The sequence below is a fragment of the Alligator mississippiensis genome, chromosome 7 (genome assembly GCF_030867095.1).
Source record: "Alligator mississippiensis isolate rAllMis1 chromosome 7, rAllMis1, whole genome shotgun sequence".
Taxonomy (NCBI): Eukaryota; Metazoa; Chordata; order Crocodylia; family Alligatoridae; genus Alligator; species Alligator mississippiensis.
The window spans coordinates 84829697-84855070 of NC_081830.1; the positions used below are offsets into that span (position 1 = coordinate 84829697).

The following is a 25374-nucleotide window of genomic DNA, read 5'->3' on the forward strand; positions in this document are numbered from 1 at the left end:
TCATGGTGCATGAGCCATCTACACAGTAGCTGGCTGCAGCTCCTTGAGGAAGAAATACAGCCTGGCACTGGCCCTGGGAAAGCCAGGCCAGTCAAGGGATGCTTTGTACTGCGTGGTCTGTTCAGCTCCATGGCAGATGCAAGGCTCTGCTCCTGGAGCTGGCATTTGGAAGCTTCTCCACAAGCAGAGCAGCAAAGTAGAGAGAGCAGGGACTGGCCAAGTAGGTGTCACCCTCTGACAATGCCTCAAGCAAAGGAGCTGATCTGAGGAGGCTTCAAAGGCAGGAGGGAGCCAAGCCACCAACGTGCTCACACTCAGATCAGGACTCAGCTCCTGCCTCTCCCTACACAACCCTGGGCAAGGCATTTCTCTCTTCCTGCCTCAGTCCCCGGCTTGTAAAAGAGGCATAAGCTGTCTCTCAGGTGTGTTGGGAAGTCAAGAACAGAGAGAAGGCCCAGATCATGAGAGCCATGGACCTGCCCCAAGAGTCTAACCAGTGTGTGCCCGAGAGCCCCCGGCTGCTACCAAAGCCAAGAGTCTGGAGCCTTGCGTGAAACCAGCATTTTTAATTTTCTCTAAAATGTGCTTGTTCGTGTGAATGGCAGTTTCCATGTTGACCCCACCCGCCCCTTAAAAAACAAAATCCCCATGCCCCTCGCCAAACTAGGTGCAAGTCACCTGCAGTTAGTCTGTAACAAATATCAAACACAGAACGAAGGCGGAAATGCTTTAGAGTCACAACAACGTACAAAAAGAAAAAAAAAAAAAAAAGTAAAATACAACCTGAAAGTGTTCAAATTCAGAAAGGCTGGTAAAGTCCATCGCGGCAGCAAAGGGGCGCCATCGCCACCCCTGTCAGCGGGTCCTGGGTCACCAGCCTGTCACCAAGCCAGGGGTCTCTTCTACACAGGTCACTGTTGGAACAAACCGTCAGCTCCAAGGAAGATCGAGCACCTTGCACTTGAAAGATCTCAGCAGGGGAACCGATCGCCAGCAGCCCTGGGAGGACGCAGCAGACACTGAGAAAGAACATGATTTCCAAGAGGTCCCGAATTACGGGAACACAGAAGGCTCAAGTGAGAGTAGCTTGCTCCCTCCTGCTGGATGGGTGCTCCAACGTTGCGGCCTAGTGCTTTTAAACCAACGGCAGCTTAACAGGCTTGGTAAGGGCAGTAAACGGGAGGTTAAGTAAACATAGCCCAGCACTGGGTCTCACCATCACAGAGCGAGGTAGTGTGAAGTCACCCTGGTTTGAGAGGGCAGGGGGGAGGGAGGGGCTGGAGATTTCAATGGAAAGCAGTTCCTGACATAGTCACGTTCTCAGACTCCCTTTGGGGTGGGGGGAGGCAGTAATCTGTGTGGATAGTGTCCTCTCTCTCAGCCCAGCTTCTGCATCCAAGTCTGTTACCTGGTATTCACATTTGCCCCAGCTGAGGTTATCTTAGCTTCAGGTCTGAATTACCATGGCAACCTCCTCTGAAGAGGCTGAGAGGGAGAAAACTTTCCACAGATGCCATTTTATTTTGCATCACAGGCTTTGTTTTTTTACTTGATTGATGTTTTTTTGCTCCTTTCTGTTAATCACCTCTGTCCAAAAGTCCCTCTCAAAAGGCCTAGAACAAGTAACAGATTGGACGCGAATGGAGTTTGCACAGTGTAGCTTTGTCAGGCACTGCCAGTTTGGGGCTGGATTCAAACAGGGCTTTTATTAGCCAGCCTGGCGAAGACTGGCCCAGAACCCACTGAACAGGAGACGCGGGGCCTTTTTTTGCTCCTTTGGGCCGAAAGACACCTCCACGGTGTGTTCTAGTGACGGCTGGAGACCAGCCCTTTGACTTTGGACATCTTCTTTGTGGGCTGCCTTTGTTCCGCATGCGGGGGACACTCGCGCTCCACCAGCTGCTGTTCCATCTCCTGAGCCGATGACGAGGCTGTGGCTTTTAACGTTTTCTTTATGTTTGTGACCTGGGCGAGAAGAGACAGAATCAGCACTTGCCTTTTCCACCGTCTGCAAGAGGGGAAGCCCCTTCTGTGAGCAGAGACTGGAAACGCCTGCAGAGGCCCAGGAGGAGCTCATCAGATACAAAGCTCAGGTGTGAACACACTAATTGCTCTTGAGTTTTATCCGACAGCACGACTGAGGGGCAGATGTCCTGCCTGGAACCGTAACTGCCAATGCCCCATGGTGGACTTGGTTTGGAGGCAACTGAGGGTGGCTGGTCCCTCAGACTAGACACCGAGAGTAACCTAATGAGCATCAACAGGTGGATAAATAAAGCGAGTGGATAAATTCATGGGTGATAGTTCTATCAATGGCTACTGAACAAAACAGTTGGAGATGTTTTCTCTGGTGTCTCTGAACCGATAATGGTGGATGCTGAATAGCGGATAGATCATTCTAGTGATATCGAGTTCAATGCTGTCCCTCTAGCATCCGTTTCAGCTACTGCTGGAGATAGGCACCTGTTAAGAACAGAAGCAGTGCCATGCTGCATCACATCAATGGTGGATCTAGTCCAGTAACCTATCTGGCTGTACAAGGCAATTGTCACATCACCTGGCAAGCCTGAGGTGACTGTAGAAGAAGAGGGGGCATCTGCAATAGAGGGGGTAAACCCAGCTCTCAAAACTGGTAGCAAAGGAAATCAGCACTTGGAGCAGCCTGCCAATCCAGGGCTGGATGGGAAATAAGCAGCGAAAGCATGGCACGGCCAGCAGCACTGCACTCCATCTGCAAATATGGGGCCTGAGGGCACTGCCACGGAAACTATGAGGAGCAATTTGGTAAAGAGCAGCTCAAGGGAAAACCAGGGGTCAGGACTGCACAGGCCAGTGCTGAAATGCCTTAGAGAGAAGTGGGGGTGGAAGGGACCTCCAGAGGTCATCTACTGCAGCCCGAGCTTTAGGCAGGATCAGTCCTATCCAAACCAAACCAAACGCGTTGTGGGACCCAACCCCATCGCTGAACAGAAACCACTTCAGAAAGTGAATGGGACCCTACAGGGATGCAACAGGCTGCAAGAAATAAATCTTGAGCTGGAGTCTCAGGAGGACCATTCTCACTTTTACAGCTGAATTAGCCAAGCTCTGTTCTAGCAAGCAACCATGACTCCCCCAGGCTGCACTCATGGGCTTCTGCTGCCCTCTGCCGACTGGCTGCAAAATTACAGCTGCTCAGGAGAAACCGGCTTTTCTCCTTCTCAGAGACAGGGCAGAGGTTCTGTCATCTCCACACTTGGAAGGACCTAGGCTTTCAGGTCCCGTTGAACACTCACCAAACAAATATCAGCCCCAGGTAAAGCCTTCAAATCAGGTGCCAAAAATCATTGCCCACTCATGAAAATGTGACCCGTGGGGGTCATGGGCAGCCATCTATCTGTAGGGTTAATGTGGACAAGTCTCCTTCACTGAGGGAAGCTGCTAAGAGCACATTTTATGCAACTTCTAAAGAAGGGTCTTTAAGGACAGACTCCAAAGTTCCTTTCCAACCCAAGGTAGGATTCTGTCAGAAGCCAGGGCAGCAGGCAGACTGAAGAGCCCCCAGCAGTCCTGGTTACCTGAGAGGGCCTGGCTGCCAGCAGTCTAACTACCCCCAGCTGCCTGCGTGGGCAGTTGCCTCTTCAAAGCAGCTCTTGCAGTGTCAGTGTCCAGGTGGCTACTCAACAGGACAGAGCCTTCCTGTCTAGTCCCTGGGCTGCTGGTTCTATGCTCTTAGTTTCCTACCCCTTGATTCCTAGTTTCCCAATCCCTAGATCCTGCCTGTTTGTTCCTAGTTTCTTGTTCCCTGGTTCCTGCTTCCCAACTTCATCGTTGCTTCTGGTTTCTGCCCATTCCTTTCTGATCCTTGTCTGCTGACTCCTTGTTCCAGACAGCCTTGCCAGCACCTTGCTTCCTGTGCTCCAGACTCCAGTCCAGGCCTTTGTCTTCAGACACCAGACTCCTGGTTCATGGTTTAGCTTGGTGATCACCCAGATCCCAGTCTCTTACAGACATTCTGACCCACCTGCTCCTGATCTCCTGGCCCTAATTGGGACCCTTGCTTCCCTGACCTTGCCTGTTCTTGATCCCTCAGGTTGTGACCCTCTAGGATTCAGCCCTGTCTCCCTGTATCCTACATCATACCACTGATAAATTCAGAAGGCTGATGCAGAGAAATCTTTAACAGCATTCTCATGTTTAAAATATGTGGAGTTCACTAGGTTCAATCTGTTCATTCATTGATTTGTTATTCAGGGAAACCTGTCATTTCACAGGCATTGCACTTCCATCGCTGTTGTGTGCTAAAAAAATGGGGTTCCTAACAAACCAACCAAGGGAACTCCCAAAGCGTTTCCTGCCTGGCTCATATTTATTAAGGAAGGCTCAGAAACCCTGTCAGAGGCTAGTCAGTCAAGTCTGGCTCAGGCTTTCAGCAAAGTTTGTAAGGTACTGGACACAAGGGATCTTCCTAGAGGACTTCTCTATCAAAATAATGTGTTTGTCAGGATTGCTGGTTTCCACTCAACAGAAAACCTGTACCCGATAGCTGGGAGTGCTGCAGGGTAAGGAGCAAAGCGTGATGACATTGCTGGGCATGTAAGGTTATGAAACACCAGCCTACATTCACACTTTCGCCAGACCCTTAGCTCCTCACTTTAACTGGCAGTAACATTTCCCCAAACCACTACCTACAAACACCAGGCCAAGGCAGGATGACTCCGTACCTACCTCTGTCTCCACCTGCTGCTGCGTCCGGTGGTGGTTTTCTTTGTACTGGTTCGCTCTAAGCACCTGCTGTTCGATTCCTAAGAGAACGGCCTCACACCCATCACACCTGAAAATTGGATACACAAGGGCTGGTCAATGGTGCATAATGCATAAGACCTCATCAATGTGAAGAGTAACATTTGCCTGAAAGCACTGGAGGACATAAGAACGTGAGCAGCTGAGACGACTACAGGAGGGAAAAGCCAGCACTTTGCTCCACTGATTACTTTGTGGGTTTGGCAGCTCTCTGCATCTACTCTGCTCCATTGCTTGGTTGGTGGCTCTAGGACAGGCTTGTCCAACATACGGCCCACAGGCTGCCATGCGGTCCTCCAAGCTGTTTTCTGAGACCCGAGGTGTTGTGACGGGAAATGAAAGTAAACACCGTACTTTCGTTGGGGGGGGGGGGTGATGCGATACTGCTTCCTGTGAGGTCTCTGAATATGGCTCGCTGGCCCACTAGGTGATAAAAAGTTCATGATCTGGCCCCACATTCAAAAGGTTGGACACCCCTGCTCTAGGAGATGCCCATAGAAACACACTTCCTTGGGCTCTGCAGTGACAGAGGCAAAGCCAAAACTGAAGCCAGAGAGGCAGAAGGCAGCTGTGGGAACAGAGAAGATGGGTCTGCAAATGCTTGCTGGAACTGCTCTCATCAGACCTCCCCAACAGAGCAGTAAAAGTCTTTAAAACCTTTTTAAAAGGTCAGGGTTTATTATGTACAAAGAGATGCAATAAACTTTAACAAACTTAGAACATTAACAAAAATTAAGGTCGGTCTGACAGAGACCCTCTAAGAAGTTACCAAATGGTGCGACATGAACACTCTTCAACTGCTATTCACAGTGGGAAAGAACAGAAAGGGCATTTGAAATAGATTCATAGTTACGCACCAGACAATGCAGCAGGATCCTGGAAGGATCCTCTCACGGCAGTCAGGGAGGCAGAGGCAAGGAGGAAAAGGGAAAGACTAAAAGACCCAGCAACTCTGGGTTAGAAATGCTTGGATGCTTATCTTGCTGGGGTGATCTGACCCCAGCTGACTTCCTGCCCCTCGGGCAGGGGGCTGGACCCAATGATCTCATAAGGTCCCTTCTAGCCCTAATGTCTATGAAATCATGCTTTCATAGCAAATTAATGTTAGTTGTATGCCTAAGGCCCCCATCAACAAATAAGCTAGGCAAGTATTGCCACTCCACAGGGAATCTGTGGGAGCGAATCCCATAAGAAAGATTGGTGGGGGCAGCTTTCCAGCAAATTAGAATAAGGCAGAGACCATCTGCAACAAGGAAGGGAGGCCTACAAAGGTGATTCAACCACTTTGCATTCACAACCTCCTTAAGTTTAAATGACTGGGACTCTGGGATACAGCGTGGTAGGATTTGCTGGGGAGCAAGAACAGCCCCTTTCCCAGACAACTGCTGCCAGTACAAATGCTAAAGAATAGAATATTGAAGCCCAGCTCACGCCTGAATCAGAAAAAGTCAGAATGAGCTTTTTCCCTTTCAGACATATACAGAAAGCAAGGCAGAGAAGGCCAAGCAGTGTGCCAGCTCACCATTCTTGGAGTGTTTTCATAATGTTACTGATGTCCTTCTTCTGAATGTCTCTGCCAATGCAAAAATCCACCTCCAGCACCTGGTTGCGCTGATCCAGCTTCCCCTGGATGATATCTGTATAGACAGCTTCGATGATCAGGTCCTCCAACTCCCTCAAATTCCTCATGTCCAGGTCTTTCAGCAACACTGAATAAGGAATGCACTAGACAAACGGAGTCCAAAAAGAAGCTGTCATTCACCTACCCAGAAGGGGAATTAAACCTAGACTGGAAGTAGGATTAAAAAAGAGCTTGCAATTAACCATTAACTGTACCCCATACTCCATCCTACACGAATAATGGCAAACAAGAGGGGCAAAGGCAGCAGTTGGAATCAGACTAGGTCATGGACAAGACATGCTTGTAGCATTTATTCATTGAATTCTGGAGGAACAGTGGGTTGCAGTATGGTGGAAAAGTGGAAGTAGCCTCGCAAGAACAGACAGAATAATTACCAGAGCCTAGGACTTGTTGGCCTCTGTACCCCTCCCGAAAACATTCTTTTTACCAGGCTGTTAAGAAACCCCAGCATCTCACTCCTGGAAGTCCGTTAAGTTACTGATTCCCCAAAAGCTACGCAGGAGCCATGTACACTGCCAAGTAGCTTCCCTGTTACATGTTCCCCAGTGTGTGCATACAGCCAAACACAAACCCAAGTATACCACTTAAAAAAAAAAAAAAAAAAAAAAAGGCCTGGTATTCCCTAGCTAAGATGCCTGTACTCTACCTTCATCCTGGCAGCCAAGCTTACAATAGTCAAGTGCTTCAGCTTGTTCTTCTGGGCCCCTGTTAGCTCAGGCAAGTTATCTTTGTTCGCTGTTAATGTAAAAAAGAGAGTGCTGAAGTTACGGGTTTTCCTTCTAGAAGTAAACAATTCTTCAGGTTACAAAAACCTCAAACCAGCTGGACCAAGCGAGTCTGAAACACTGAACTCCTCTGGCTACTGCCTGTGCTCGTGAGAAGAAAAATCTGCCATCAATAACAGATTGGCCACACCCAAGGAGAGGCAGAGGGAACTCAAAAGGAAGCTGGCGGTTTCATTGTTATCTGTTCTTCGGCACCTCAGAGTGTGGAATTAGACTGTAAATCGCACGTACACAAATGAGGCCCTGCCAAAATAGACCGGCGATATTTTATTTCCAGCACATAAACCATCTCTGTGCTTCTAATGAACCCATGTAAATACAAACTTGCACTCTTGTGGCTCCAACTGCAAAATAAAATTTGGTAATTATTTTTCTGAAAAGCATCAAGAAGTTATTCCGGGAGATGCTTATATGGCCTTCCTGTCACCGCTGGAAGAGACTGGCCATTTCCAAAACAAAGGGATTCTTTGGAATCTCCTTGCTAATGTAAGTCAGCATTTCAGGAACATAAGTGTTATCTTAGCCATCCCACCTCATTCAACACTTTCCATTTTGGCTTCCTCTGTCCCTACCCCATACATTTATGTTTTTGGCCGGGAGCAAGATTACTCTTTCCTGTGCACGTCTGTTTTGATAGCAAGGGTCAGCCCAAACATTTAGAACATGACCCAAGCTCTATATTTCACTGGTGCTATACTGCAAAGGGTGGCAGCCAGGGGACAGCCCTCTTCCTAAGGGGAGAAGAAGTTAAAGTCAAGGTTCTCTCTGCTCTTGCAAGGTCGTGCCCTGGGATCTAACAACTGTATACAGCAGGCAGGCTCTCTAATTGGTCATGAATCTTTTTTTGTAGTCTAAAGACGTATGAAGCTTGCGCTGCTCCACATCTACCAAATTTTTCACCCCCCTTTATGTTTCCTGCTCCACACTTTCAATTCACAGTGCTCAGACAACAAAGGGAATGGGTGTCAATATAAAGTCCAAGAGAATGATTTGTGGAGTGCTCTCATATTCTGCCTTCAGGCTGCTACTCACAAGCTGGACCAGAAAGTATAAACACAAGGTGCACAGCAAGCCTGATACGCACCTTCACACCAAAATGTATCACTGTTCAGATGGGCTGGCTCTGAAGTCCTATGCAAGTGGTTGCTCCCTAGGCACAGTCCTGGATGATACATTTTTACTTTCTTTAGCACATGAAATCCCCAAACCCCAGAAGCAAAATGAAACTGTTCTTGAGTACAGCCAATGGTCCCAAGGCAGGGTAATAGTGGTACTCAATTTTTAAGACTGATTGAAAGAAAAGCTGTTCCTGTCTGAGACTCTGCCTTTTGTAGCTAGTTTCTCAATATTCCAAATATTCCTGAAGCAGAGCATAGGCTTGGCTTCTGTCAAATATCAACAATTAAAGATTTAAAGACATACAAGTGTAAAACAGCATTTCAATCCAAAGCATGACATTGATAATTACATTTCTGAAAACCCCTTTTATAGATAGATCTTTTAATTCAAAATATCATTAGGGATAGATTTTGAGAGGCAGGCATGTGCAATTGTGTGTGAAATGCACATATAATTGTGGGTCTAATTTGTATGCATAATTATCACAGCAGCTGAGGAGCGTAAATGCTGTATTTGTGCAAACGAACTCAGCACGCAATTGCATGTGCATTTTTGAGGGTCACACCTAAAGTGTGAAGCAGAAAATGCAACACTTGGAGAAGCCTTGTTTACCAAGATTTAGTCAGGAATGGATTTTAAAGAACAGGTTATAGTCCCCTGAAAAGAAAGACAAATTTACGGAAGATATGGAGAAGTTTTCATATTGTAACTCATCTAATGTGCAGCAGTCTAATTTCAAAACGGCTGCCGGAGATTGCTCTCTGCAGAATAAGGGTCTTTTGAACATGAGGATACAACAGTAAATACCACTGCAAGTCACTTCAATTCACAGTGACTTGGTCCAAGCCATCTTAGTAAAATGCCCATTCTAATCCTGAGCAATGGGACACAACAGTTTAGCCATTGCTTTTCTTCCATTTTCTGGAAAAAGAAGCTCATCCAGAGAGCTGTATCCAGAAAGACTCCTATGGTCCAAGTTTTCCTTTTAGAATTTTTTTTTTTTTTAATTTTGTCACATTCACAAAAAGGACAAACACTTGTACTAGTAAACTGCCTAGGAAAGCAAAGAGCTGCACAGGCTGGTTCTGAAACGTATCTTACCCTCAACTCAGCCAATGTAATCCTTGCAATTAGCAAACACCGCATGATCACAGCAATCTCTTACCTACATAATCTGGGTATGTTCCATAGGCAAAAAGATTCAGCAACTGGAAATAAGCAGCATTAGGTCCTTCAGCAAGCTAAACAGGAAGAAAACAAGAGAGATCTTATCTCAGACAATAAAGGCCAGCATGATATTGGCATGCAGTTTCTCTACAATGTGTTTTATTGCACAAACAATATGGGATTTTTTAGGTTAAAGAAAGACTATTTTCAGCTGTCAAACAGTGGGATCCACCCCCCCCTCCCTTTTTTCTTGTAAAGGACCTGTAATTAGTACTACATTTCAGTATTTTAAAGTCAGGATGATATAGCCATTTCCATGAACTAGAACTTGAGTTTACAGCCAGCTGCTTTATGCAATCTCTTAAGAAAGCATCCCCTTTAATTTAGCTTTAATCCCATAGGGCCTGCTGTTTTTATCACATGACAGATGAGGAGATTACAGTGCTGGCTAGCTAAGCATACAGTGCTGGCAACTTGGAAGCTCAGACAGCTTACCTGCAGAGTCTCAAACAACCCCAAAGGGAAGTGGGTTAGATGTGTGCTTCTGTATTTTATCACCTACCATGCAACCCTTCTAAGTAAAGAAAATCAGCTTCCCTGCTGAAGCTGCACACCCCAATTCTGGAGGGCTGTTTTTGGGAGAAAGATGCATGTAGTATACGGGTAGACACAGACTCTTCTGTCACAAATGAGCACTGCACTGTGGTAACAGCTGCAGCACCAAACTGGGTTGGTATTTTCCAGGGGTTGATATGAAAAAAGGTGGGGAACAGCAAACATCCAGCTCAATGCTAAGAGCAGTTGAGGCATGTCTTGTCACACACACACATTGTGTGTGATCACACATACATTGCAGAATTTAACTGGATGTCCAGTAATCACGCATTGGAGAATTTATCACTAGAACCCTGAAATCTACACCAATTCAATGGCTACCGGTGCTGGCCAATAGTGATCCTCCAGACATTCACTGTGAGGAAGCTACAGACAGAGATCATCCACATGAATGACAACCCAGACCTCCCCATTCATAGAGATTTAAAGAACCTCCCAGCTCACTGCTTGGTCTCCCGGAAACCTTTGTAGACACTAATGCAAGCCCTTGTAGGACATGACAGTGCAGCAGCTTGGAGAAAAGCGTGGAACAAAACCACCATTTGGAATAAACATCTAATTTCCAACCCAACAATAAAGCCTCCTGGTTTTGACTTTCTGTGAAAAACATAAAAGGCTCTAAACTGGATCCGAACTGGGCCCAGCCACTGCAGTCACATGATGTACAAATGGAGTATTAGGAGTTCTGCAAAAGGTGACTGTGGCAACCCTGATCAAACTATGGACCACATAATACTCTGCCCTCTATACAGATTTGATGGTGACATTGCAGAGATACATTCCCTTTCCTCAAGAGCACTGCACTGGTTAACTAACCTTAGACTGGACTTACAATTGTTACTGCAAGTCGCCTGACTTGGAGCAACAGTTATAAGAATGGTCACACACGCAAGCCCACGTGGGAAGCTGAACTTCCTGTGCACCACACTATCCCAGCTGCAGGAGTGTTCTAGCAAAATCCTCCTCATTTTAAAAGAGGGGGCTGCGGGCAGTGCCTTCTCTCCAAGAGCTGAGTCTCCAGCATTTGCTCTGCATATTGGTCAGAAACCATTCGATTTTGGTGATTATTCATTCCAGCCTGCTACAAAAGACATCTGTTTGCTAGAGTTCTCGGACACAATGGCAGATGCTTTCCAGGACAACAAAAGGAGATTTTGTTTCTCAGTGACTGGACAAATTCCTGTTTAAAAACCATTATTTTAGGGCTGCTGGGATTTTACTGTATTAGCCATCATATTAGTGCATCTGGAGCCCTGTTACTTAAATCAAAATTAACACAAAGATAAAATGGATATCATCTTTTGTACACTAGGTCCTCAGGAGGGTGGAGAAACGCATGGGACTCCAGCATGAAGGAGGTACTGGGACTGGGCCAAGCCATATCAGACTTTCCCTGGGAGGAGAAACTCTCAGGAGATTCCTTAAACCCAAGGTGTGGAAAGAACAATCCCAGCCAAGTCAGCTCTTACCTCTTGTACATTTGGTAACTCCAGCAGCTCTCCAAAGACATAGACACCAGGAGCCTCTAGCACTTGGCTTATCAGAGTAGTCAGGGCTGAGCCACTGGTACCTTTGGCTAGTAAAATAAACTGCTCAAGGAGATTGCATGACGGCTTCTGTTCTCCTGCCATTCTAGGTATTTTAATCTGCCAAAACAAAGAAGTCATGTTAATTAATCCTTCCTCCATCGCTGGGTGTTTGACTGCGGATCAGAAACCAGGGCTGGGATGGTGGGGTTTTAGACTCAGTTTTGCCTGGTGTCCCATGGGAATTCAGTACTCCTGAAGACCACAGGATGGAAAGCCAGGGAGACCACAACTCCATCTGTTCACAGAGCAGAACAGCTCAGGCAATAGCGCTGACAGCGTCCCACGCACAGTCCTGTAACTCTCACCTTTGCTCAGAAGGACATGCACCTGCCAGCTGAGCAAAGGGAATCCAGACTCCATGGTTGCTCCAGACTTTGCTGAGACTGCAAAGCAGTGACAACCATGGCAGTGAGTTTTGTGCCGTCCAGGAAAAATTGCTGAGACTTCTTTCTCCACAGAGCTCATTATATGACGTTAGTTTCAAACAGAAACTAATTTCTGTTAGTTCTGTTTGAAACTAACTTATCCCCTTATAGACAACACAGAAATCCTCATGAGCATTTTCTGCATTGCTCATTATGGTATCCAAGTGCTTGTCCGTTATCAGCAAAGCAGGAGCACAGAATCAAACCGCTTTCCCAGCAGAAAAGGAGAAAACGAACGAGGTCTCTCACTAAATTGACCAGTTACCATACGGTTTTGCTGACAGGAGAGTTTAATTGATGCTTTTTAAATTACAAAGCTTAAGTAATAAAAATTCCCTGAGTAGAAAGGCCCAATTCAAGTACTGTTATCTGGTATCTTTATCTTCATCTCTGGCCTGATACATCCAATGCACAAGCTTCTCTCTGAGCATTAATAGCTTTGGTTTTGAACCACAAGCCTCGTTATCAGGACATGGACTCAGCAAAATAAACTGACCCGATAAGCAACACCCCCTGAGAAAACTGCAAAAAAATTAGCCTGCTCCCTAACCGCAGTCCTGACGCGCTACTAGATACAACGATCAGCGCTATATTTACAGAGGACGTTTCTGATGGCGGTTTTGTTCCCATCGTTGCCTCTCAACTACGGTGAAACGAAATTGCCCTGAGAGATCCTACACGCGTGTGCAGCCCGAGCTGAGCCAATGACAACAGGACCACAGCAGCACCTCTGCACACTGGCCCGCGAGCAACACCAGCGAATTGGCGTGTCTAAGCAGCAACCTAAGACTTTGAAGCCATCATGTCCCGAGGGAGCCAAATCGTTTTGGAGAAACGAAAGGACAGCTGCTTCTTACTCCTTTCTGCCTTCATATAAAGTTTCCTCTTCTTTAACACTTCTTTACCCACTAACACAACTGACTACCTCTCTCTTTCAAACCAGGTTTCGTACTTTCCGTCTAGGGGCTTCTGCTCCCTGAGTTTGCAAGTCCTTTTGTTCAGGAACCATCTTCTTGTTACGGGTGCAGACATACAACGGGGTGCCGATTTCTGACTGCAGCGGCACCGAGAGAACGGCCTCAACGCTAACACCGGCAGCTAGCTTCCCACCACCTCTGAGGGGCAGATCGGCACCACTGCCCCCATTCACACGCAACGGCGCTCGCGCGCAGGGGCGATTACATACGACTGGAAACGTCGTCCAGATTTCAGGGCTCCCGGCCATTTCCAAACAGGCTGCTGTGAAAATCTGCGGTGCCTCGAGATCCCTTCGAGCACCGTCACCCTGCCAGGAGCAGGACAAACCCAGCGATTTCCCACAATCAGGCCCGCTGTGGGCCGCGGCTCGCTCAGCGCTCTGCGAGGGAAGAGCGGCTCTGCTACTTTCCCCTAGTTAAAAACCAAGTGACAATCCAGGGCAGGTGTTTCCTGAGGGCGCCTCAGATCCCAAACGGTTGAGCACCGAGGTGCTGAAGCGCGCCGCGCGCTCCCTGTCAGGAAGCCGACGAGGCTCCAGGACAACGTGCCGCCAGGACCCCCCGGAGGCCTCGCGAGGGCCGGCGACGCAGCCACGGCGATTTGCGGGGTGAATGCACCAGTGCGGCGACGGGAGTCTAGACAAGGCGGCTATATTCGTCGTGCGGCTGTCTACACGCGCGCCGCGGGGGAGGGGGCAGGGGACCCCCGTCTCGCCCCCTCCGCGCCAGCACGGCGGGCCGCGATGCCCGCGGCTTGCCTGGCGGGACCCGCGCGAGGCCCCGCCGCAAACCTGCCGGTCCCCGCGAGGGAAGGGAGGGGGCGGCTCCCCGCTCCCGGCCCGCCCGTGCTCACCGGCTGCTCCGCGCCCTCCTCCTCCGCCCCGCCGCCCTCGCCGCCTCAGGCCGCCATGAGCGCGGCCCGGTCCGTCCCTCAGCGCGTCCCCCGGAACCGCCGCCCGCGCCCTGCGTTCCGACCGGGGGCGGGGCCGCGCGCGATTGGCCGGCGGCGCCCCGGTCAGGGGGCGGCGGTTGCCATGGGGATGGGGTAGGGGCGGGGCCTCAGCAGTCCCAGGTCAGGCTGGGGGCAGGGGTGTGTTGGGGGGGGTGCAGAGGTCACAGGTCAAGCTGGGGGTGGGGTCAGGGGGGGCTGATCCGGTGGAGACAGCCAGGGGCCAGGTTAGGGGTAGGGTTGGGGGTGAGCGTGGATGGTCTGAGGGCAGAGGTCAGGCCCCCCTCATGGGCTCCTGGCCATTTGGATGTGTCTTGCACCGCGGGGTACAGGCCGAAGCAGCAGGCAAGGTGGGAACCCAGCCCGGGTCTCCCTGCCGCAGCGGCTGGCCTGGCCGTGCCAGGCGGGCGCACGCGGGTTGCGGCCGTGCTGGTCTAAGGACGCGGGCGGACGAGGTTCTTTGGGTGAATCGGATCTCTTTTATTAGACCAGCTTAAATAGTTGGGCAAAAAAAAATTAGCACGCTTTTGGGTGTGAAAACCCTTGGTGGGGCCGAGGAAGCCTCTGCAGCTGGTGTGCGCTGTTCCTGGGTGGGGCGAATAGCAGCTCACACCCAGGTGACACCGGTGCCAGTATCCAAGACACCCCCACCCCATGAGGAGTGAGTTGCCATTGCAGCCGCGTGTGTACACAGCTCTCCCTCCCTCCCTCCCTCTGCTTGTTTTGATGCGAGTTGAAAGCTGGAACAAGCAGCAGGGTTAACCAACCTCTGTTTTTACCCTAGGAGCCCACCGTTTCAAGGCTTCCCAAGCAGCGTTTTTGATCTAGGAAGTCCTGTCCTCTCCATTTCAAGGCTGCCGTTAGACCGAGTGAGCTCTGAGAAACAGGGTAACCAGCATTCATGAGCACAGAGCTTAGCCCCAGCTATCGCTGCAGTCACTGAGCATTTGTTCACTCAGGGTTTGAGTAAGCGCATTCTCTGAGTAAATTCATGGCCTTTTTTAAATCTAGAGCAGTGGTTTTCAACATGTGGTCCACAGATCCCTGGGGGTCCACAGACTATGTCTAAGGGAAAAGATGCCTGTGATTAATCAAAAGTACGTGGAGACCCACACTCACAATCCAAAGGCGTCCATTCGAAATTTCAAAAGGGGTCCATGCCTCCATTTGAAATATTTGAGGGGTCTGCAAATAAATAAGGTTGAAAGCCACTTATCTAAAGGAAAGGCACTCCAATAGGTTACTCTGTAACCCCTAACCATATCTCCAACCTAGGCCAGAGCTGAGCAGGCGGCAGCACCAGGCATAGCACAATAATAAAGCACTTATCAAATCAAAATTTGGTACGGGACTCTTAAAAGTAGGAGAAATTACGTCTCCAAATATTCAAATGTATCCATTGAAATTCTGCACATCAGTCTGTTTTGGTGCTTTTGTGGCTCACATCATTGTATTATGTTAATGTCTTTGGCCACTTGTTTCTAAATGTCATTCTTCTTGTCACAGTAATTCTTTACTTCACTTGCATTAAACATCAAACTTTCTTCATCTTAAGGCTGCATTGATTAGACCAACTGAGAAATTGCAAAAAAAATCTTTTCTGCAAGTTTTTGGGCTCTCACGCCCTTCATCAGGCTCAGGGAAAGTTAAAGATGGTAAAACGTCCCCATGGGTAGGAAATAAATTTCATTTTTAAAGGGTAAAAAGTCCTCATATGCAAAAATGAAGTTTATTTCCTACCTATGGGGATGTTTTACCATCTTTAACGTTCCCTGAGCCTGACGAAGGTCGTGCGAGCCCAAAAGTTTGCAGAAAAAGATAATTTTTTTGCAGTTTCTCAGTTGGTCTAATAAAAAGCATCATGTCTGAACCAAGAGTTCTAGATTTTTGCATTTCTTTTTGTCTCAGACCAACATAGCTACCAAATATATCCCTAAGGCTGCATTTTCATTTTCTCTTTAATTGAAGAGAACAATCCTTTGTTACACCTTGGACCTTAAAGCACTGTGCCTTTAGCTTCTTCCTTATGCTATTTTTCCCCTGTGAAACTATTTAAAACAATAATAATATATAAATAGTATTGTACATTTATGCAGCACTTTGCCTACACAAAAGAAAACATACCCGTGTCCCAAAGCCACAGACTGATTTTGTAAAAACCTACCTATCGATTTAAAGTTAAGTGTGTTAGTAGCTCCCACGGGACTCTGGACCTCAGTAGAAATACTGGTACATTTAAAAGTGAGCTGGTGCAAACGTCTTTCAGGCTAAGACAAGACAAGGATCATTAGTTCAGGGAGCAAGTGAGGGAAGGCAGAGTGGAGGAGAAAGGATGTCTGGAAGAAAAGGATGTTACAGAGAAGGAGAGAGGGGCCACCTGGTACATAGTGAATTTGCAGGTGTTCCCAGGACAAAGCCAAATCATGGAAAAGAGGTGAAGGGAAGAGACAGCTGCAAAGAGTGTAAGGATGGGAGCAGAGGGCAAAGAAATGAATCAGGAAGAAGTAGGGGTGACGTAGGGACACATATGTGAGGCCAGGGATCTTGGATCTGACATAGCAAGAGACAGGAAGACAGGGGCCGGAGTCTAGGAGAGAGGTGGTGTAGGCAAAGCAGGACGAGCAGAGTTTGATGTTAGCAGCAGTGTTTTGGGGAGAGGCAGTGAAGCTATAAGGGGGATGGCAGCAGTGATGGAGACAACAGATGAACAGGTGGACACGTGCTTAGTGATGGCATCAGAGATGTGGAGATACTGGTAATAACAAAGATTATGATGTGTGATATCATCCTGTTTGGGTTCCCTGTTCCACGCTAAGGACTGAGAACAAATCTCCCAGCAGCAGACAGCAGCTGAACTTCAAGCGGATGCTTTTGGACAGCTGACCTCCCTTGACCCAGAAAACCTTATTGTAGCTGGTAGGGCCTTTTATCCCTGCCTGCAGACAGCTGGGTTTGATGCCATGCTCTGGATCCAGGATAGGGATGGGAGCTGATGGGAGCACTGGGAAAGCGGAGTCAGTTACAACAAGGAAATGGGTTAAGTCAGCTGGAAGGCAGGGTAGATAATGCACTTTATAGACCAACAACCAGTTCAGTGTCTAGAGAGAGAGAGAGCGTGCACAAGCTTTCCTGAACCCAAGTTCACTTCATCAAATACCTTCATCTACCCTGCCTTCTGATTAACTTCAGACTAACACAGCTAACTGCCTCTCTGTAATCAACTAAGAGTCTATAATGAACCTATCATTGTTTAGAAATAAGCAATATTTTGAATCCTCGCAAAGGGAAACCTTGTGGACATGAAACTGTGGCACTTGATTAGGATCTCTGCACTGCAAAATGAACTGTACCAAGGGGTTCCATTTTAAAGATGTTTAGCCATGCATCAGGCATGTTCTCTAATACTGGGCTGTGAAGGTCTGGAGAATCTGTCTGTGCAAACTTGGCAAATCTACATGGTTTTAGGGATGCTGCTTTCAGTGTGGATCAGAGCGTGGCAGAAGACAGACAACGTCTGAGAAACTCATGTGAGACCACGGGGGGCATCAGCAATGGGACAGCGTGGGCTGTTCGAGCCAATGGAGGTTTCCAGCAGGGCAGCTGGCAACCCTGCTGAGCGTGGGAGAATGGAAAACCCCAACCAAAAGACTGAAGAAGAACAAGGGCTCAGATAAGGGTTTTTTAAATGAGCTCTCCCTCTAGCAAAGGAGAATCAATTGACAAAACAGATCTGGAGCGGAGGGCTGTGTGGAGCCGGGACCCCAAGGACACTGGCCAAACCCCCAAGGGCGCCCAGAGCCAGGGAGGTGACAGACAGGGATGCAGGGGCAGTGCTGGTTACAGATCTACAGACCTCTAACTCACTTGTGCTTTTCTATGAATCAAGCGTGTGACTTTTAGAAACCCCTTTGTAACATGTGGGAATCCCTGCTTCAGTTGTCCCCTGCTTCCTGAGGGGTTAATCTCTAAACTGGCATGCTCACAAAGATGGAGCTCCGGGCAGCATGTGCCTCAACTCTTGGAGAGGTAGGGTGGCCATCACAGAGGACAGTCCGGTTGTCCTCTGTAGGTACAAAACTGGATGCCTTTATATCCTCTCTTTTCCTCTATAAAATAGAGGACATAAAGGCGTTGGGTTTTGTATCAATAGAGGACAGAGGAAGAGTAGCAGAAATCTGGAATGTCCTCTATGATGGCCACCCTATGGAGAGGGCCGGGGGCTCAGTATCCGGTCTGGGGTCTCACATCCAGAGGAGGGACACCAAATAATTTGGGAAGCCAGGCTTTGAAACAGGGTCTGGACACTGCTCTGAGCTAAGGGGCTGCAGAGCAAGCTGGATCCCAAGATTAGGGCTGGATACAGCAGCCTGGCGCTTGTGCACCGATGGGCAACTCAGCCAGGGCTGTAACGAGTTGTTCTGAGCCTCAGCAAAAATTTGCTTAGGGCTCAGCTCTGCTGCAAGGCAGAAATGTCTGTTAACTGCAGCACACACCGGTCCTGCGATACAGCCCATTCTCAGGGGTGCTCTTCAGACGGCCTGAAAGTTGTGCCAGGAGAGGCACGTCTGGCCTGCTTTGCCTCAAGGGTGGTTAGATCTGAAACCTAGGGCTGAAAAAGTAAAGAGGAATTGTAGTTCCCAGCTGCTTCCCACAGGTCATTTTTGAAGACATGGTGGGGCAGTAGCTGGAGTCCGTAGGCAGATCATGAACGGGGAATCACCAAGATCCTCCAGTCTCTATAAGACAGGGCAGAGCTCTTCTGACAGAGCTGTATCCTGCCTTGGCTGGCTGAAGTCAGATGTGGAAAAGCAGGGCAGTTGAGCTCAGATTTTCCCCCTTTTTTGTCTCTTTTTTTTAGGGAAAAGAGAAAACCACGAAAATGCCGAGCTGTCTTTTCCCTGCTCTTGCAACCTCTTGCCTCCACCCATGCTACCATCTGCATCCAGAAAGATTTTTAACCCGGTTTATCTGTTAATGTCGGCATTCTCCGTTAACTCACATCATTGCTTCCCCTCCCGGTGCTGCAGCTGGAATCCTGTTTGGTCTGCGGATAATTCACCTTATTGCCCATCGTTGCCTGGCAAAGTGATGGCTGTTGGCAAACCCATAGCAATCCCAACCCGGCAGTTGGGCAGAGCCGTCCCGGCGGCCAGGGTTGAACCTTCTAGAGCATTAACGGCGGTTGGGCATCTCTGCCAATGAGTTGGGCACAGAGCCATTGCACCCGCCTGCGAGAGACAAAACCTGCACTGCGAGGGCCTCATCCAAAGCCCCATGAAGTCCATGGAAAGACACGCTCTTCTCCAAATCTCTCCACCAGTCCCTATTTCCACTGTGTCCGGGTCCTCGTCATCACGGGTCTTCACAGCTCTGCCTCTCCGTGCTCCTCTGTCCTCATCTCTGGCCATCTCAGCCCCGCCGTGAAGCGGCTCCAACTTCTCACTCATGCCCTTCTCCCACAGCCAGCCTTGTCTCGCATTTCACATTGTCCTTAATACAGTGAACTCATTTCTTGAGCTAGTCCAGTTCCTCCTCAAGACTTATGATTGTGGCAAGGCTTACAAGAAATCGCCCGTATGGAAGGGCTGGGGAGAGGATCCTCCGAAATAGGATGCTTTTGTATAACATACCCATCGCCTCTACTTTTGGACTTCTTTGAGTAAGAGATTTTGTGGGAAACAACCGTGTCCTGGCAAATGCTCAGAACAGAGTGGGCTGCTTCCATAATCCAAATAAACAGATCACAAATGTTTAAAACATCCATTTTTAGGCAAGCTTGGTCCACCTGGGTTATAACGAGACCCCCCCAAGAGGGGTGTAATGTATCCATGCGGCAGGGGAAAGAGCAGCGTGACAAGTTGGGTCCACAACCAGGTTTCACCTGTATGATATGGACACCGACCCAGCTGTGTCTGCTCTCAAAGACCAAATGGCTGGTAAGTGAGGCAGTGCTCGAGGCACACTTGCACTGTATTACAGCACTGCAATTGCATTACTCTTGGAGCACCCAACCCACAGCCTCATCACACCCCTCCGAAAGCTGTGACTGATGGGAGGAGATTTTGAAACGCCCTTGGGAGAGCTTTCTGGAATTAGTGGAAAAAGAGGTCAAGCTGCCTTAATTTTCCAGGGGCCTGCACCTTTTCCACGGCCTGGTCTCAGCATGTAAGCCAGACTGGACACTTGGCTCTTCATGCCTTCTGCTTTCTTTCTAGTGGTGCAGTTGAGACACAAGGGAACATGGGCTCTGGGGGCATCTCCATCATAAGAACACACGAATTGCCATTGCCAGGGTCAGACCTGGTCCGTCTTGCCCAGTCTCCTCTGTCGCACAGCAGCAGAGGGCAAATGCTGAAAGGGAGAGTGACCTGGGTACAACCAAGGTTTTCTCCCCTGTTCTTCTCTCCCGTCCAGCCTCCAGCATTTAAGGTCCAGGATGTTCTCATTCAGAAGCCGTGCCCCTCACTCTCCTGCTCAATAGCGACTGATGCCCCTTTCCTCCAGGCACGTGTCCAACCCCTTGGTGAATCTGGATGAACTGTCCACTCCCACCACATCTGGTGGCAACGAGTGCCATGCTTCACTGCCACACTATGTGAAAAAGAATGTCCTTTTGCTAGTCTTAAACTTACTACCTGCTAGTTTCATTTTGTGACCCCTTGTTCTTGAATTGAGAGACAGTAAATAATAAATCCCCACTGACTTTCTCTTTGCCATTCACTATTTTGCAAACCTATATCATGCCCCCATTTAAGCGTCTCTTTTCTAAAAATGAATCGGCCTGGCCTCTTTAGTTTCTCCTCACATGGAAATCTCTCCATATCACTGCTCATTCTTGTTGCCCTTTCCTGCACCTTCTCTACTTCTAGATCTTTTTGAGGCCTGGGGACCAGACCTGGGTGCAGTATTCAAGATGTGAATTTAGACAGGGGCATCGTGATACTTTCACTGCCTGTGGGCAGTCTGGTATGCTCACTTCTCCCAGGGCTCATGAAACCTACTCCTGACTACACAGATTTGGAGACCCACCAACTCTGCATCTGGCTCAGCAAGTCCAGAGCGGAGGAACAACATGCTTCAGAGAGATTGAATACCAGCTGGAGAAGTCTCCTGACCTGCAGTGGCAATGCAGCAAATAGTGAGGCAGCTGCATTTTCACTTCAGGTCTACTAAAGCATAGATGAAGCCTTCAACATGATGTGGAGTAAGAAGTCTGCAATTACCCATTCTGCAGCCAGACTGAAGAACTGGTGCACTCCCAGCTGTTACTTATGGCACTGCAACCACAGGATCTGCAAGGGGGTCTAGCATGCTCCCAGTGATGGTCGCAGGAACAATCACAACACTTGTAGACTCCAGTGAAAAGAACATTGCCTTGCTTGTTCTCCTCTGAAACAGCAGAGGTGGCCCCTGCATCCTGCACTTGTTACTATTTAATTTAACTGGAAAATTTATAGTCCCAGTTCTGAGCTCTGAATATGCCCCTTCCTCCCCCAGCACAGCCCCTCTGTCCCCTGAGCCTTCCCTCCCACATCCCTATGGCAGGGGCTGAAAGGTGGGCTGGATAAGGCTGCTTTGCTACTCCTTTGTAGCTTAGGAATCTCCCTAAATCTAGAGCAGGGGGGCTCAACCCCTGGCCCGACAGGCCAGATCCAGCCCACAGAGCCTTGTCATCCAGCCCATGGGGCCACCCATGGGTTTGAAAATTTGGTGGTGGAAGCGCAGTGGCAGCTAATAACCACTCGCTGCTCCGAATTTTCAGATCCAGGGAGAGCCCTGTGGCCCAGGTACCTTGGCCTTGTGCACCAGATTGGGCGCACAGGGCCAGTTGGGCATGTGGGGCCAATTGGGGTGGCATGGACCCCAATCCTGGTACATGGAGCCTGATCTGACCTGCAGGCTGGCCCTGTGCCACTCATCCAGACTGCCAAAGGCTGTGCACTGTTGCTCTAGAGCAGCAGTTTTCAAACTTTTTGAGCAGATCCCTCACTTTGAGTTACAATTTTGTTTGTGCACCCCCCCTCCCACCCCAACCTAGACAAAAACAGACATACATCAACAGCAGGCACAACTCCAAGCTGCTGCTGGGTGGGCAGGGGGCACCTTGCCATGGCAGTGCAGGGCCCCCAGGGGAGGGCAGCAGGGAGCCCGCCCCATACACAAACCTGGGGGGGGGGGGGGCACATGCCCCACATGTCCTCTGGAGGAGCCTCCCACGGCTCTGTCCCGCTCCCTGCCCCGGCCCCATGAACCTCCCTGGCTGGCAGCAACCCCAGTCCCTGCTCCATTAAAGCCTCTGCATCACACCTCCACTTGACACGATCTCCATCCCACCCGGGTGGAACCGTCTATCTTCTCCGTCACTTACAACTTTCTTCCCTACTCCTCTCTCCTTACTATCCCTTCTTTCTTCCTGGGAAGCTTCATTCCTTCCTCCTCAGATCTGCTGCATTATTAGACGCTACCCAAAATCCAGTAGGAACTCTCTTTGAGCAGCTTCACACCAGGGCTGTGGAACTGGGCACAGATCATACGTATCACCTATTTTTGTCATGAAGCTTATTTATCAGTGATATCAGCTGCCGCCTTGTCTTTGTGCATTCGTGGCGGCCTTTATTCATTAGAGCAATTTCTTCACTCATGCACTGACTGATTTGGAGGAGGGCAGAGCCGTGGACAGACTGATGGGGCCATAATTATTACCTGGTGCTAGTACAAGGCACTTTGATGAGGGATGAATTAGTCTGAAGCATTCATTTTCCTCAGGGTTTATTAATGATGTGCATTAGTGATGTTCAGGGCGTTAATGAAGGAGTTAATTGTTGCGATCACATTAAAAGAATGGTCTTGCTGATGGGGTGTGATAGAGATTTTTTTTCTCCCTGAACCTATTTTATTACACAAACATGAAGGCCTAATTTTTTTAGATCAGACAAGGCTGCTTTTATTCCCGAGAAAACAAATAGTTCATTTGAAACTCTCCCAATAACACTTGCCTTTTCAAACCCAGTTAGGGGCAAGACAATATAGGAAATATATATATATATATATATATATATATATATATATATATCCAGAAACCGAGCCAGTTCTAGCTGCCATATATCATCGAGTCCAGGGGTCGGACTCGATGATCTATTGAGGTCCCTTCCGACCCTAGCATCTATGAATCTATGTTGCTGAAAGGGAGGCCCATGTGCCAGAGACCAAATCCATCACCTGAGTTCAGTCTTACTAATCTCTAACCAAGCCCTCAGGGATCCCTTTGGCCTATCTCAGCCATAGTACAAGGTGAAATTGGAACAGGCCTCAGTGGGTTTGGGGGGAGTCATAGCATGATCACTTGGGAAGCTGGACAGAGCCCGGTGCCTCATCTTACTGCACCTGGGCACTAGCAATGGCTACATGGGCGATTCAAGACTTCCATACCCCGATCTCACATGCAAGGAGGAGGAGATGTTCCATACAACAGAGAAAAGGGAAGACTCCTTCCACATCATGAACACGATGACTGAGAAACTCACTGCCACATGATACACTGATGAAACCAGGATGACCCAAAATGTCAAACAAGTATACAAGCAGGGCTTCGGCCCCAGTGGACAGGATTGGGTCCATGGTCCCTCTACTCCAGCAGCCTGTCTCCTCAAGCCTTTCTCATCTTAACCTGCATGACAGATTGATTCAGGATCCAAGGTAGAAGGGCTTTATCTCTTCCGCAACTCTTCGATATTCTTGGTACAAACAATCAAACCCTCTTTGAATCTAAGTTCTTGGCTTCAATGGCATCCTGTGACATTGAATTCCACCGTCAAATTAGGACTTGGAAACAAAAAAATGATTTTATTAGCATTGAAGTTACCTGCCTTCCATTGCATGCCCCTTGTTCTTAATTACAAGCCATGAACAACAGAAGCTCCCAAACTACTTTCTCCAGGCACATCATTATTGTATAGATTTCAATCCTGCCCCATTTCCCTTCTAAGACATCCCAGTTCTCTTAGTCTCCCCCCATCAGAAGCAGGATCCTTTTCACTGCCTCTCAGAGCCCCTCTGGTTCTGCAGTCTCTTTCAGGGGATGAGGAGACCAGTGCCACCCATAAGATACACACCAGCCTGAATTATTGATGGATGTAGTGGCTTTATATTTTCCTTGTTATTCCCTTTACCATAACTGATGCATCCTGACATCTTGTTCACTTGCTTTGACTGCCCACAAGCAAGGAAAGGAGGTCTTTGCTGACCCATATCTTGAAGAAGTGAATCGAGGCTGGGTGCCATTCAGGAAGATGTGCTGTAGCTGGTTGTTGGCCACTGGTGAAAATGAAAGGCCTGCCATAGTGCAGGAGGTCAGACTGAATGATTGCACAAATCCTTCTGGCTATAGGAGTCAATCTGCCCTCATGCCCAGGACTCCTTCCCGATTCGATGCAGCTTTGGCAATGCAAACCCTTCCACCAGCTTTCTGGCTCCAGAGGGTTAGGAGAAAAATATCCTTAATTACCCTAGACCTGCCCATTGCAGGGATCCCACCTCTTGCTTTGAAGGATCTGATATAGGCCCATTTTGGTGCCAGGCAGCTGCCCTGGTGGAGAGAAAGCTGTGGGAGAGGATAGGGCAAGGCTGATCCGACCCAGGAGGTGGGGGTGGGGGTGCATCTGGGGGCAGTTCTAGGATTTTGAAAAGGGGTGCAGATGGCATGGCACATCATTACATTTGTCTCTGGTTAAAGATGCTTTACTCATACGCCTGGGGGAGGTCTGCGGGTGGTCACTGACTGCTGGTCGGTGCTCACCACCCGCTGCTGACACCGGCGTGGCCACCTGCGGGAGCTCGCCAGTCTCCGCCGCCACTCTTCCACTGCCGACACCACTGCCGCCTGCAGGAGCTCGCCATGCCCCTCCAGCCTCCGGGGGCACATGGCATTCATGCATGTAATACTGCTGAGGAGAAATGGGTTCAGCTCAAAGGAGCCATCTAGCAAGCTGCCTTGGACTCGTGGTGGTACCTTGCATCGCAGCTCAAATGACTGCTTCGATGAGAACTCATCTGAAATGATCCCACTCATAGAAAAGAAATGGTTAGCTCTCCTTAAATATAAGTGTGACCCTAGCCACTCCAACTTGCAGGTGCTTCAAGAGATCTTGCAAAAGGTCAAACGTACAGCGAGATGGTGCGCAAATGATTATTGGCTACAACTCTGCGAAAGGATCCAAAAAGCTGGTGACTGAGGTGACACGCAAGCAATGTATGGGGAAAGCTCTCAAGCCTGTTCTAAGGAAGACTGCCTCTTTAAAATCCTCCACAAGTGAAGTCTTCCATGA

The 25374-nt window shown here is 48.8% G+C and overlaps 1 protein-coding gene across 2 annotated transcripts; it reads right to left on the reverse strand.

Annotated features, from left to right (window-relative positions):
- Positions 1-551: 551 nt before the first annotated feature.
- Positions 552-14062, reverse strand: COPS7B (COP9 signalosome subunit 7B). Of its 2 annotated transcripts, XM_006264149.4 has the most exons (7): positions 13955-14062; positions 11580-11756; positions 9494-9569; positions 7071-7159; positions 6305-6507; positions 4708-4813; positions 552-1965 (listed from the first exon to the last, which is right to left on the reverse strand). In XM_006264149.4, exons 2-7 carry the CDS (start codon positions 11739-11741, stop codon positions 1807-1809), a joined length of 795 nt encoding a protein of 264 aa, XP_006264211.2. In that variant the 5' UTR covers positions 11742-11756; positions 13955-14062; the 3' UTR covers positions 552-1806. The 2 variants fall into 2 exon arrangements, with proteins under 2 accessions (XP_006264211.2, XP_019354855.1); XM_019499310.2 differs by lacking the exons at positions 552-1965; positions 13955-14062 and adding an exon at positions 1972-2463.
- Positions 14063-25374: the final 11312 nt, after the last annotated feature.